Source organism: Carlito syrichta, unplaced genomic scaffold, assembly GCF_000164805.1.
Source record: "Carlito syrichta isolate Samal-C Ts95f unplaced genomic scaffold, Tarsius_syrichta-2.0.1 Scaffold287507, whole genome shotgun sequence".
Lineage (NCBI taxonomy): Eukaryota > Metazoa > Chordata > Mammalia > Primates > Tarsiidae > Carlito > Carlito syrichta.
Genome location: NW_007231603.1, coordinates 36,095 through 50,985, shown reverse-complemented (window position 1 = coordinate 50,985; position 14,891 = coordinate 36,095). Strand labels below are relative to the sequence as shown.

The following is a 14,891-nucleotide window of genomic DNA, read 5'->3' as shown; positions in this document are numbered from 1 at the left end:
TTTCTGTGTCATTGAAGGGGCAAACAGATGCTGATAGGCATCTAGTCGCATGATAGGGTTAGTTCCTGCCAGGCATTAACATTTGCAGCCCATCATCCCATCTGATAAGGGGCTTCTGTACTTAGAGACTTAAAGGGTAGATATTAAGCAAGAAGCCCGGTAATTATTAAAAGTAGAATTATTATATTATTATGTTGAAAACATTAGAGACATGTAGTTAGGTTATAGCTTAAATTGAGAATTTAAAACAGGTAAACATTGGCAGGAGACAACAGTTTCCTTTGTTTTTATAATAGGTGTGACATACTTTTATAATAATTGATGTGCTAGAGAGTGAAGCCCAAGTTATTCTCCATTCATTTTGTGGCAGGATGCGGCAAATGCTTAAATATATATTTCTTGTATGATTGTGTGAATAAACACAGAAACATGTAACTGGTTCAGGATCAGCAGTTGGCCTCACCTGGGCTGCCACTAGCCCAGTGGCAAGGTTGATAGCAGTTAGAGGTATTTCCCTTTGAATGGCAAGTTGCAACTTTAAAGGCCTGCCCAGGCGGGTTTTGTTTAAGAAAGGCCAAATGGCCCAGAGACTGGCCATTTCATAAAAAAAGTCTTATTTGGCCAAAATTACAGTTTAACAATTTTGAAAAGAGAAAAAAAGAAAGAAAAACAACAACAACTAAAAAAAAACTTTGCTTTTTTTGTGTGTGTGTGGTGTTGCTCCAAGGCAAGACTTCCAAATTCTTTTAAGTTTGCCTGTATGCCCCTAACAAGAAGAGTTAAGATGCCTGTTTACTTTATTTTAAAAGCCTGTTGTGGGGCTTTTTCCCTTAGCAGGGGCTTTTGTTCACCCCCCTTTGAGACTTCATAGAGAAGTTAGGTATTTAAATTCTCTAGACTGCTATAGGAACAGGACCACACTTAGGGCCCCCCCCCCTTTTTTTTTTACAGTCGCTGATTGGGTTCTTCCTTTTTAAATTTTTAGCAGCACTTACTTCCCCTGGATGTTTTGAATTTCTTCTGGTTCAAGAAGTGTCTAGGGAAATAAGCTTATAAACTGTAATTAAAATTTATTTCAAATAGACAACACATCTTCTTATGAGCATTTATGTTTGTGGCCCCCCTTTCCTTCAGAGGCCTACCATTAAACAATTTTATAGGTTTAACAAAGTTCATTTCAGGGATTTGGATCCTGAATGATGAAATACCAAATACCTATGTTTAGTTAATTTATGTTTCCAAAGGATTTCTAGTGATTATTATGCTAACCTGCAAATTGAAATTATACTGTTCTAGTTTTATCTGATGGGGTTTTCCTTGGATTCGCCAAGGGGTGGGACAGGTTGCCACTTGGCCTGCAGTAGAAATGTTTAAACGCCTTTTAAAACCTACCTATAGGAAATTTATTTATGTCTAGCCTGTGCTAGCTACCCTGCCTCAATTATTTATTCTTTAGAGACTTTTTTTTGATCCCATAATCATTTGGGGTGCTGAGGGGTGAAGGTCCGTCTTCTGTAATTTCTTCAGAGCTGATAATGGGCGCAGTCCTGCCTAGCCAGAGATCAAAAATCTCTCCCTGTCTGACTTAAGGAGTCCAGATTTGTTTCAGCAGTGGCATTATTTTCAGGCACTGGCTGGAATTTTTGCATGACCATCATGTGGGCATAAAATTACTGGATTCTAGCTCAATAAAAGGAATAAAGTCAGGCCTACATTTTGACAATTGTAGGCAGTGGCTGATTACCTTTTTATATAAAAGCTATAAGGTCTGAAGTTATTAGCATAACTTAAATGATAAACTTTAATTTCTGTGGCTTTATTACAAGTACCAGCTTTTGTATTTCTGGACTATAATGGTAGCCTGACAGATTGTTTTAGACTATAATTTGAACTAGGCACTTAAGTAAATTCTATATAAAATTTGAAGAGAAATCCGAAATGTTTGGAGACTTGCATTCAGAAAAGACTTTATTATGCCTAGATTGTTTATAGAACTTCTTTTGTATGTATATTTTTCTTTAACTTTCCTTATACCATTTTGGTGTGCTTATACCATTTTATTTTTATTTGTTTATTTATAGATAACCTTTTACAGTCATAATTTGAATTTACCTTTTAGTAATTGTTAGGTGAGACATTTAGTTTTTGGAACACCTTTAATTCCACTAGAGAGCAGGTTTTAGGAGGAAGAAATTCAGTATGATTACAAGGGCTAAAAACTTAGCCTTAGTATTAATTAAGAAATTAATTTGGACCCCAGCCACATTTATATAGACCCAAGGATTCTCTGAGTGGATGGCATACAGAGTGCTGCAGTGGGCCGTGCCCCTCCCCCTTCAGTCAACAGTCACTATCGCTGAGCTAGGTGTTTCCCCTCCCCTTTAGGAGGGGCCGCACCATCTCCTTAGCAGGTTTATCTTTATCGGACCTTTTTTTGGGTGGTTGGAGCTTTTGCCTTTAGTGGCAACTGCCAATTTGTTTACTTTTCCTCTGGCTGGTGCTCATTTTGGAGTTCTTCTCCTTTTTTTTTTTTTTTAGAGTGAACAGACCACGAAGATGTAAAATGATCTGTTCCTATTTATTTCTAAACAGGCAAAATTGTTAAAAATTCTCATGAATTACTAAACAGCAGCCTTAGTCGTAAGATGTGGACAATTAAATGAGCATAGCCAAAAAACGCAAGCATTAGTGTTATTTAGCATTACAGTATAAAGTAGAGACTCATACATTACAAGACTCTGAGAGACTTCGTAATAGTTTTACAGGGACAAGCAGTGGATTACGATTTTAGGCAAGACCTAAACCTTCAGAAACGGGTTTAGTTTCAATTAACCTGGCTTTTAGCATTTGAAAATGAGAACAGCCTATTCATTCCCTTGGTTGCCAGAGAAAGGTCACAAAATTATTTTTTTTTTTTTAAGGCTAGCATTAACTTACATTGCATTTCTCCGTTTCTTTACAGGTGGGTTAGAATGAGCTCCTTCACATCACCACACCCAGCTAACTGTTTAAAATATATTTTACAGAGATGGGGTCTTGCTATGATGCCTAGACTGGTCTTGAACTCCTGGCCTCAAGCCATCCTTCCACCTAGACCTCCCAAAGTGCTGGGATTATGGGCATGAGCCACCATGCCTGGCCTTGATTTGTTTTGTTTTGTTTTGTTTTGTTTTGTTTACAGCGTTCCGCTTTGTTGCCCTGGCTGGAGTTCAGTGGCACAATCATAGCTCACTGTAACTTCAACCTCCTGGGCTCAACTGTCCTCCTGCCTCAGCCTCCGAAGTATCTGGTACTGTAGACATGTGCCACCTCTTGCCATGTTGCCCAGGCTGTCTCGAACTCCTAGACTCAAGCAATCCTCCCGACTTGGCCTCCCAAAATGCTGGGATTATAGACATGGGCCACTGTGCCCAGCGTTTCAGTCTGTGTTCTCTGAACTATACCTCTCTGTTCACCTTCTATAGCAGAAGGTCTGTTGTGGGATTTTATATTGGCAGAAATCCTCAAATCCTGATTTTAGCCCATGGAACTTCAGGATGTCATGGGTAAAAGCAACTTACAACTCATCTGGTCCCTCCCTCTCCTAAGCCTGTGGCAAAACTAAGTCTGGAACTGTTTCCAGCCTAGCCCCTTCCCATGCCAGGCCCCTCTACTGCCCGTCAGTACTGTTAGCCTCACAGGGCCAGAATGCCTGCCACTTCCTCTCTGCTCCTGACAACTGGAAAATTAGCAGCAGGGAAGCAGCGAGGAAAAGTACACACTGGCCCCATGCCCCTGGCCCCTTCTCTGTCTGTGCCCATCTCAGTGGGGCCATCACCTTCTCCAAGCCAGAAATCTGAACATCATGCAGCAGTCCTCCCTGACTCACCCCCACGGTAGTCAGAAACTCCTGGACTCACCTCCTGCATCCCTCCCAGCCTCCACTAGCAGTCAGGGAGGTCTCTACAACCCATTCTCTGATTGTCCCCCTCCATAGGATCAAGTCCAAGCTCTTTAGAAAGAGACTCTGTGAGCTGGCCCCTGTTCGTCCATCTGGCCCCAGGGCTCAACCCTGCCCAAGGTCACCTCCCGAGGGCTCTGCAAGGTAGGTGCTCAGGTCAGAATCTGCTCCACCTCTTTCTCTCCTTCCCCCAGACCCCCTCCCAGGATCCTATAGCCCATGACTGGTTGCTGTGGTCATTCAGCAAGAACCCTGGGACTACAGGCATGCATCACCACACCCAGCTAATTGTTTAAAATATATTTTACAGAGATGGGGTCTTGCTGTGATGCCCAGACTGTGGGAGATCCAGGCTGCTGGGATGCTCATGGCGGTGATGTGTGTGCCAGGGACCCAGCTCTATTAGCCCACCATCGAGAAAGACCCTCTCATCAACTGATGGGGAAGGGCTTTCTCACACTCCACCTCCAAGACCTATCGCCTGGGAGGGCCTTGAGGTCGTTGCTGTCTGTGTGTGGTTGGACACAGGTCACTCTGTGGCCAGAAAGGAGGTCAGGAGGCCCCAGCAAGTCCTCACTCCACCCCCTCTTGACACTGCCAGCCCTGGCATCACGGGACTGTGGACATCTCTGGGTTGGGGCTTGCCCTCCATTCTGCTTTCTCACAAAGTTTGATTAGGGTCTTTGGTGAATCTTCCCCTCTTAGAAGACACCAGCCCCATCCTTCCAGGGCTCAGGCTGAATGCCCATCGTCATCCTTGGTCCTCTCTCTCATGCTGCACTTTGAGTACATGGACAGAATGTAGCTGAATCTCACCACTGGCTGTCACTGCCTCCCGGTGTGCATGCGCTCTCTTTGCCTCTGTTTTCATAGTAAACTTTATTTTTTAGAGCAGTGTTAGGTTCACAGCAAAACTGGACAGAATGTCCAGAGTTTTCCCACATATCCCTTGTCTCCATCTATCTTAAGCACAGTAATCCCTGTTAAAAAGTGCCTGGTCAAAGCATCTCTCCACGTCTCAGAATAAAGCCAGAGTCCCCCCTCCCCTCCGGTAACCCTGGCCTGTTTGGTTTCCCAATCGGCATAGCCCCACCTCAGGGTCCTCAAGCCTGCTCTTGCTAGTGCCTGGAATGACCTTCCCGCTGATATCCTTCCCTTCCCTGAGTACTTTTTCAGATATCACCTTTCAAGAGACCTTCCCTGCCCTGACGTACTTTTCTCCTTAGCACTTGTCACAGCCATTGATACAGTGACTGATTTATTGCCTCTCTTTCCTATGCAGGCCTCTGAACTTTATAAGGTGGGGATTTTTATCTGTTATGCTCACTGTTATTTCCCTGGCCTTGAATTTTGCCTGGCACATGTGGATGCGTGCTTAGAAGTAGCATAGGTGAGTGGACCCATGTTCAGCACAGTCCTGAAAGTGGTTGGGGTCCAGTGTGTCTGGAGTCATCTGTTGGCTAGAGCCTTTCTTCCTGCTGTTTTCCATAGCTGTTAATAGGAAAGAGCATCTTGGACAGAAATGGCCCTGCAGTCCCTGATGGAGGAGATTGCTCAGTGGCTGAGATGCAAAACTGGTTTATCCACGTTCTTTGGTACCAGTAGACAGCACATTTTTCTTATTAGGGCTGGGGTTCCCCACCCTCTTTCAAGAGTGTGAGGGTTGATTGCCATGTGGCCAGGGTTAAGGAATGGTTCACCTCATCCATACATGCTGGTTAAGAGGAGAGGTTTCTGCCTTTGTGTGGCTCAGCTGAGGACGTGTGTTTGCAAGCCTACAGCTGGACTGTTTCAGACACCTTGTTCTGCAGGCCCTGGCCAGGTTTACTAGGCACCCTCTGTACTGGGCCCAGAGGTGTATGTTCCCATCTGACCTTCACCACAGTCTGGTGAGTTGGGAATGGGAAACTCAGAGAGGTTGAATAACTTAGCCAAGACTCACAGCTAGTCACCAGCAGACTTAGGAGGGTGACTCCCATCAGTTCAGTAGCTTATGTGAAGTGCCTAGTACTGTACATTGAACAGACGTGATAATAATAAAAGTAAATATATATAATAACATTGAGCGTGAACTGCATGCCAGACACTGCTAAGATCTCTGTGCATCACCTGATTTAATCCCCAAGAGGTAGGTGCTCATTACTCATATTTTTCAGAGAAGAAAACTGAAGCCCAGAGAGATAACTTGCAAGGTAGACTGCCTGATCTCCAGGAGCCCTCTGGCAAGTCCAGTTTTAGCTCAGTGTTTTCTGCTCTTTATGGGGTGTCTCCAAGGTCCTGCCCTCAAGGGACATCCCCCCCCCCCAAGCCCATGGGGGTAAATGAGGTTCCCACAGGCCCAGGGCCAGGAGGAAAACAGGTGGGAAGGCCGGTCCTGTGCTGTACACTGTTCCAGCGTTGCTTGGGTACTGGGTCCATGCAGGGAATCTGAATAAGGAGGAGCAGACTTAGGGGTACGGTAGGACCCCTAAGTGGAGCTCCATAGGGATATCCCAGGAGAAGGGGATAGATGTGGCCAGTGTGGCTGTAGGTGGGATGGGAGGAGGGCAGCCACCTGGAGGCAGGGTTTTGGCACAATCTAAGGAAGAGCTTTCTCCCCAAGAACTGTCCAGAGGACGGCGCCCGCTCCCCCATCCCCAGAAGGCACGTCTCCTGGCCCTCTGCTTGAGGTTGCAGAGAGGCTCCTGTGGAGATGAGACTGAGTGCAGTGGCCTCTGGAGACTCAGCTAGCCCCTCAACACGCCACCAGCCAGACTTTGACAGCACCTGGGTGTCCTGTCTTTGGAAGCCAGGATCTTTGGAGCTTTTGAAACTCTTCCTCCTGCCAACTGTAAAGTGCCAACTAGAGCAGTTGAACATCACCCCTTGTACATCACCCATGACTCCCTGGGCTGAGCTCTGGGTAACTGTGCACCCTATCTCTCCCTACAGCCCAGTTCAATGGCAACGAGAAGCGGCAGTCATCCCCCTCACCTTCGCGGGACCGGCGGCGACAGCTTCGTGCACCTGGAGGGGGCTTCAAGCCCATCAAACACGGGAGCCCCGAGTTCTGTGGGATCCTGGGAGAAAGAGTGGATCCTGCTGTTCCCCTGGAGAAACAGATGTAAGTTCTGGGGCAGCAAGGCCCAACCTTCCCTCTCGGTTCCCTGGTCCCCGCTCTCTCCTTGTTTCTTTATCTCCTTTTAGTAATCCACAGACTAAGAGTGTGCAGGGCCCCAGGGACCATTTGTTCTGCTCCCTCCTTCCCTCCATGTACACATGGGCAGGTTGAGGGTCATGGAAGGTCGAAGCCACTGCCAAGTCTGTGGCAGATCCAGGGCTAGAAGGCACGTCTTCTGGCCCCCAGCCCAAGCTTGTTCTCACCACCCTTACCTGCCATGGCTGGGAGGAGGGATTGCAAGCTCGTCTGTACGGTTCCCCCCTTATTTTTACATCCCAGTTTCTAATTTTATCATGCAGCAAATGAGCTCTTGGAAAAGCTAGTATAAACTAAATCCTATCCCCTAAGTGTAAAACTAAGTGTAAATTAGATTTATTTTCTAGCTACAGTGCTGTTCCTGCTCCACATCTGCTTGCTATCAGTTGGGCAAGGCTGCATACTCTTGGTTTTATTTTTTATTTTTGAGTCAGGATCTCACTCTGTCACCCAGGCTAGAGCATGGTGGGCTCAGGTGATCCTTCCTCCTCAGCCTCCCTAGTAGCTGGGGACTACAGGTGTGCACTACCACACCCAACTAATTTTTTTTTTTTGTAGAGACAAGGTCTCACTATGTTGCCCAGGCTGATCTGGAATTCCTAGGCTCAAATAGTTCTCCAACCTCGGCCTTCCAAAGGATTACAGCATGAGCCATCACGCCCAGCTGCCTTTACACTCTTGATTTCAGTTTTCTCAGCCCCATTGCCCAGAGTTTTGCCACCTCCAGTCAGTGGCCATGTCCCATCCATGCTGCCCCCAAGGTCTCACACCCCTTTCCCTTCTTGCTGTCCCCAGCACTTTCCAAGGCCATTTACCATCCCTCCCCTTGGCCACAGTTATCTTCTCCCTGCTCTGCCAGGTCCTCCCTGTGCAGGTCCCTGCAGTACTCTGAAACCTTCAGTGACTCTCCTATACATCCAGGATAAAGTCCCACCTCCCAAACCTGCCAGTCACTTTGTGAATTGCCCCCAAACTGCTTTTCTGTAATCATGCCATGTACCTGGACTAGTGTGAGCTTCTCCAGGAACTTGATGAAGCAGGTGTGAGACTTCATGCTGTGACCCTCAGGTGCATCATCCACTTAACAAGGAAACATGCAATAAATGGGGTTCTTATCCTTTTGCATAAAGGAGAACATCAGGGCCAGAGACATGCTGAGCCTTGACCAGGACTCCCAACACAGGACACACCACACCTCATGACCCAGACCCCTCCTCTCACCCTTTGCTCATCCCACCCTTGACACATGCCTGGCACAGCATAGGTGCTTGCTGAGGCCAGGAGATTTTCTGACACCAGGCATGGCTGGTGAGCCCTTCTTAAGTGTATCATGTGCTATATTAGTCTCACCCAGGGGGTGCTGGTCTCAGCACACCCAGCTGTGCCTCCCCTTACAGGAAATGCTTGCTTGGGAAGCAGGATGCAGGGTTTTCCGAGTGATGTCATGTGCCGACTTCTTCAGCGTTTGCCATCATCTCGAGACACTGCGGTACGTGGGGAGGCATTCCCAGCCAGCATTCATCATTCCTCACAGCCATGCAGACTGAGTGGCAGGTTCCGCTTATTTCTGATCAAACTATGCACTTACTTATTTTATTTTATTTTTTTAGAAAGCAGGATTTATTGAGAGGACAGAAAAGCTCCCGCAGTGGGAGAGGACCCGAAAGCGTTGCCCAAACTTTTAATCAGCAAACAAATTATGAGCTAAAGACACCTGGGTGCTGTTTATCCTGCATCCTGATTTGCAGTGGCCAGCTCAGCCAGGGCCCACCTACTCTCTCCTGCCTCCAGACTGAGCCTTAGTCCCAGGCAGGGGTTGGACTCCCTTTCCTCTCCTGTTCCCACCTGACAGGACCTCTGGCCAAGTCCAGAGTCATGACTGGCTTTTCCTTGCCATCGTCTCATCTCCCCAGGATTACTCTGGCCTTCCAGAGCCCTGACTCATCACCCAAGAGGTGTACTTAGGTAAATCCCACTTCGAGTAGAGCCTGATGACCCAGGTGGAGAGGATCACCTAATTCCCCACCTGGTTGGAGTCCCCTTCAAGTCTGAACTCTCCTCTGCCCTGGTTCAGGGGAAGGCAAGAGGAGGTGACTAAGGGTATGCAGTAGGTTGCATGGGGTGGCTGAGGATTGGCAGGCACACGTCTGCCTCAGTGCCCATACCACCAGCCTTCCCGCCGCCTCCTGGAGGCAGCCCACCATCCCCTTCTTCCTACGTCATCACCATCAGCAAATAAGCATGTTCTAGGCACAGACTTTGTCAAAGTAAGTAAAATAACCTTGCCCCAACATCCTGTAGTGCCCTTGTTAAAAACAGGCTGCATGAAGGCAGGAGCTTGTCTAGCTCACCACTGCATCCCCAGTGCCCACAATGGTGCCAGCACATAATCGTTGCTCAATAAGTAGCTAAGGATGAATGAACAAAGTTTCCAAAAAGCTGTCAGCACTTCTTGCCCCTCTGTCATCTCCTATTCTCTCTCCCCCACCATGACCAGTTTCCCTTGCCGGCTCTCTGGATGGCCTTCTTTGTCCTCCATGGCAGTCAGTGGAGTTGACCACTTTCTCTTTGTGGAACTTTCTCTACTCCTGATTTTTTTTCCTGCCTCTCTGCTACCTTTCTGTCTTTTCTGCTGGCTCCTCGCCTCTGCTTGGCGTGAAGGTTGGACTTTCCAGGGTTCAATTTACGATGACATGCCCTCCCTGGGTCATCTCTCCCAGGATCCTGTTGATGACTCACAGGTGCGTAACCCTAGCCCACGCGTCTCCCAGAGCTCCCTCCTCCTACATCCAGCTGCCCTCCTGGCACCTCCACTTAGCTGGCTAGAGGGCACTGCCAAATTAACGTATTCAAAACTGGTCTCCTGGTTGCTCCGAATTGTACTCCTCCCCCAGCTTCCACTTCTCTATAAATGACATCATGTCTGTCTGACGATGGCTTCGGCACAAGTCTGGGGCCATCTTGACACCTTTGTTTCACCTTACACCAGCATCCATGGCATCACCAAGTTCTGAAGCTTTCCCTCCAGAATACGCCAGGAGCCATCCCTTCCTTATCTCCATGGCTGCCTCCCATCTGAACCACTGTGTTCTCCTCCTGACTTGTCTCCCCCATCCCCTCTGACCCCTCCTCAGGGCAGCATGGCTGATCTTCTGTAAGATCGTCCAAGGCAAGTAACATCTCTTAAAACTTGGGTTTGCTTCAGATGAAATCTCGGGGCTTCAGGTAACCAGCCCTGCCTCCCGCCCCACCTCATCCGCCCACGCCCTCTGATCCCAGTGCCTGGGCCATTCTTGCCATTTTCTGCTCTGTGGCCACCCCAAGCTCTTTCCTATCTCAGGATGTCTGTACTTGCTGCTCCCTCTGCAGAGGTGTTTTCTTTGACTCTTCGTGTGATTGGATCCTTTTCATGAGTCAGGTTCTTGGGTCACAGGTCATGTCCTCGGGGCCTCCCTCGACCATTCAATCCCAAGCGATCTCCTCCCCTCACCCCAGTCACTGCCTTATCAGAGTATTGGTACATAGCACTTGTTGCTATCTGAAATTATTTCCTGTATCTTATCTGTTGACTCTCCCTCTCCCTGCATGAGCCCCAGGACATCAAGGATGTAGAGGGTGAGTAAATATTGGATGAGTTAATGGGCACTGGCTGGGATGAGCTACTAAGGCTGAATCTCCCTAATCCCCCTGGTTCTGACCTGATTGGCCAGCCCCACAAAGCCCAGCACATCCCCACAGTGGCTTCCTGCCTAGATTCTCTTTTCAGTCCAGGCAAGGGCTGCTCAGACCCCCACGGGACCACCCAAGCCCAACCTGACTCCTGGTCTGCAGCCTCCCACCAACAGACTGGCTAGCACTGGCCCAGCTCCCCCGTTCCAGTGCCCTTTGCCCCGTCTTCCCTTTGATCTCGATACTGAGCCCCTGCGTTTCTCTATGTGGAGCAGCCAGGGAAGGAACCAGAGGCTTATCCTGTTTACCACCAGGGATTACCCTTAAACAGGGTCCTGAGGCCCCTGAGGTCTGTCTGCCTCTGCCTCTCCCTGAGCAGGGCTGCTCCTGAGCTCAGGGAGGGGGGGATGGCAGGCTGTGCATCCCGAGAGACGGCTTCCAGGCCTTTCCTTGAGGGCAAACTTCAAATGGCTAGGATTTATTTTCCTATTAAAATGTTCTTGTCATCTCATGGGGGGGGTGTTGGTGTTTGCACAGCAAAGTCTCCCGGAGGACAGTCTTACCAACTCTGTTAACTCTTATTTCTGAAGTCAGTGCCGTCTTTGTCTGTGTCTCCTGTCTCTGCCAGCCATGCCTTCTTTCTAAGGCATAACATGGGCCTTTGTGTCTCTGGAAATGTTTTAATTTTGGCAGCTCGTGCATCTTTCACGTTCCTCCTTATGTTTATTTCTAACTTTAGAAGGGAAGGCGGCCTGTGGTCAACACGACCCCCACCCACCTCCTCCCTTGGGGTGTCCCTGCTCCAGATGTCCAGCTCCGTGGCCTCCTGAATGGTCAGCGGCTCAGACACATTCCATTGGATAGGGGCAGCCACATCTACTCTCCAGTTCTTGACTTTCTAAACTTGATTTTTTTTTTTTGGTAGGATCATAACTTCGTCACAGCCATGGCTGCTGTGGAGAGCACAGCCTCATAAATGACAAGAAGTGCAGGGACCAGACAACAAGTTTTCTCCAAGCCAAATGTCAGTGATAGAACTCTCAGAGGCACCTTTGCAGGCCCTCTGAGGCAGGCATCAGGAGGCACCCCTACTCACACCGAAAATTTAAAATGCCACCTCTGAACAGGCAGGAGTCCACAGTCCTCATAGGTGGGTTGTTACCTGCACGACCTGTGAGGACAGTGTCTTTCTGCTGGTGCTCGCAGCTGTCATTGATGAGACTCATCCTACACCAGGCTCTGCCAGAGACCTTCCTATGGGTTCCCTTGTTTCATCCTCACAACATCAGGAGGGACTGATGTAACCCTCACTATCACTGCACAGCAAGCTGAGGCTCAGTCAGGTTAATGGTTTGTCCTCATGAGTGGCAGAGCCACCATTTGGGATGAGCCAGAGCATTTGGGGTGGCATCCACGCCACTGCTCCCCTGGCATGTCTGCTTTTCCTTCTGGCTGTGAATCTCACTCCTTCCACCACCCCTGCCCCTCAGACACCATCACATCAACGGAAATGTGTTTTGAGTATGCCCACTTACAGTCAGTGAGGACCTTTCCTCTTCTGCTAATATTGAACCTTCAGCATTTCCAGTCATGAAAATCAGTGTTCCCCTTTTCCCCCTGTGACGGCAGATGGGAGGTTAGTCAAACCTTCTATACTGTGCCCCGTTCCTTCAGATTCCTCCGCCCACCTCCATTATGTGTGATGTCTAGAAATGGCAACACTGGGATTCCTACATGCCCAACCAGTGGCAGGAGTGTGTGGCCACCCTAGGCCCACCATTCACTTACCTGTACATGTCACTGAGTCAGAGCATGGCCTTTCTATCATTACCTTGTAATGGCTCCGAGAAAGGTCCCTGAGCCCAGCCCCACCTTGAAACCTGTTGCCCACTCCTACCCCTTCCTTCCTCATGCTGGCCTCTGGCTGTTTACAGAACACACCAGGTGGCCTCCTGATTTGGGCCTTCCTTTGCCACCCTCTGTCTACCTTGCCTCCTGCAAGTCACCTTCCAGAGGCCTTCCCTGGCCATCTGGCCTGAAATACTAATCCACCCACCATCGGGCCCTAGCCACATGACCCTGCACCATTTCATGTGGTAGCTCCTGTCACCACACCGTAGGCTCTATGATTGCTGGAGCAGCCTGGCTCCCTGCACAAAAGTGTAGGCTTCCTATGGAAGGAGATAGAATTTTGTTCACTGTTCTCTCCCCAAGACCTGGCAGCAACAGGCAGTTGGTAGATACCTACTGAATGAATGAACCAGGGTATGCCTCCCTTAGAGCCCAGAGGCCTCTGAGGGCGCCAGCCTTCCCTTAGGGTATCAGACCTGTGGTGGTCCTATCCACACTAGGCTCTGACCAATCTCTGCCCTTTTCCCAGATGGTATCACGGAGCCATCAGCAGAGGAGACGCCGAGAACCTGCTGCGACTCTGCAAGGAGTGTAGCTACCTTGTCCGAAACAGCCAGACCAGCAAGCATGACTACTCCCTCTCCCTGAAGTGAGTACAGCTCGCATGCGCCTCCAGCCATCCCCCGCAGCCTCAACTAAGCATGGCTCACCCTCTGCATCTGTGGCAGAAAGCCCTGCCAGTGTCCCTCAAAATCCTCCCTACTTCCTCACTGTCTATCTCCTGCCCCCCAGAAACTTGCCAGCACAAGTTATTTCAAGCCTTGGTTTTTCAGTTTGATCCTGTTCTCCCAGGAGACAGGAATTTTTGTGTGTGCCATTGCTGCCTTCCCAGAAGAGGAGGGGCCTCTTTCTAGGATTTATATTAACTAACCAAGAATAACTTTCGCATCTGCTGCGAGCGAGGGACCGTACGAAGCTCTTAGCATACTGCATCCCTCTCTCAAACCTCACAGCAGTCTTTGGGTGAAGAACATATCATTCCCAATTTGCAGATGAGGAAACTGAGGCTCACAGAGGGGAATGTGGCTGACCCAAAGTCAAGCAGCTGGCTGAGTGGCAGGGCCAGGACTCGTGACCAGCCTGGTGACCCTCCACAGTGCCACACTGCCTCTGTGAAAACAACCTTTTCCTTACATTCTAGATTTCAGCTAGGGTAGGTCTGATTTTTATGTGTCTCACAAAGGTTAGGAGGAATACTGGGAAAAGCTGGTGTTATTGCCTGTGGCTACTTTGTAAACTGTCAGTTTTTTATGATCCATGAACCACTCTGGTCAGGATGAGCAGGCCCAGAAATAAGAAAATTTTTTTTTTTAGTTGTGTGCCCCATCATTCAGTGCTATTGCTGGTGGAACCCAAGAGATTATCTAAATCCATTTTACAGATAGGAAAATGAGGCCTAGAGAAAGAAGGGATTTGCTAAGGATACCTAGTGACATAATTTGTGTATAAACTGAGGCTCTACAGCCCACACAGACCTCCCTCAGGGCACTGGTCCTGCTGGGTTGTCACTCTGTCCCCCTCCCTGTCAGTCTCTGAGTTCCCCTAGAAGCAGTGAAGTTTTCTGCCTGACTTTCTCTCTGTCCCATCCACCATATTGGAGGCTGTGTGACGGAGAGCGGGCCTGTTGGAATGCAGCTGTTAAGAGAGCCTGCATACATGCCAGCCTTGTAGACAGGGGTATCACTGCAGCCAAGGTAGGTGAGACTGGCCTGTGCTCTCTTCTCAGGACTGAGCCCACCTGGTCTTCCAAGCTGTGTCCTGAGAGGGAGGGCCAGTGACAAACTGCAGGCTCAGGAAGGCAGCAGGCTGGGACAGAGGCTGGGCAAGATGCAGAGGCTCTGGGAGTCCTCCTGGTGAAGGGAGGGTATGTGGACATGTGACAGAGACCACACATCTCTCAAGGACTGTCAGGGCAGAGGGAGCAGAAGTGCAGATGGGAAGCTATGGGCAGACTACGGGTAGACAGATTCCAGCTCTGTAAGGGAAAAAGTTTGCTAACAGCCAGAGCTGATCAAGAATTAGAGCTAGCCAAGCTTCTTTGAGGTACTGAGCCTTTTGCTACTGAGGGTATAAGACCAGAGGCTGGACCACCACCTGACCAGGGAAGATGTAGAGGGAATTTCTAGCCAGCTGGGAAGACACTCAGGACAAATAAGAAGTAGGACCCTTGCTGTT

General features: G+C 48.9%; 1 protein-coding gene across 1 annotated transcript in view; it reads left to right on the top strand.

The window, feature by feature from the left end:
* SHB (SH2 domain containing adaptor protein B) overlaps positions 1 to 14,891 on the top strand; it is a 107,630-nt gene that overhangs the window by 64,652 nt on the left and 28,087 nt on the right. The window contains exons 6-7 of the mRNA XM_021709848.1: positions 6,872 to 7,043; positions 13,186 to 13,305. Coding sequence (XP_021565523.1) covers positions 6,872 to 7,043; positions 13,186 to 13,305 — 292 coding nt within the window. The remainder of the gene's footprint in view (positions 1 to 6,871; positions 7,044 to 13,185; positions 13,306 to 14,891) is intronic.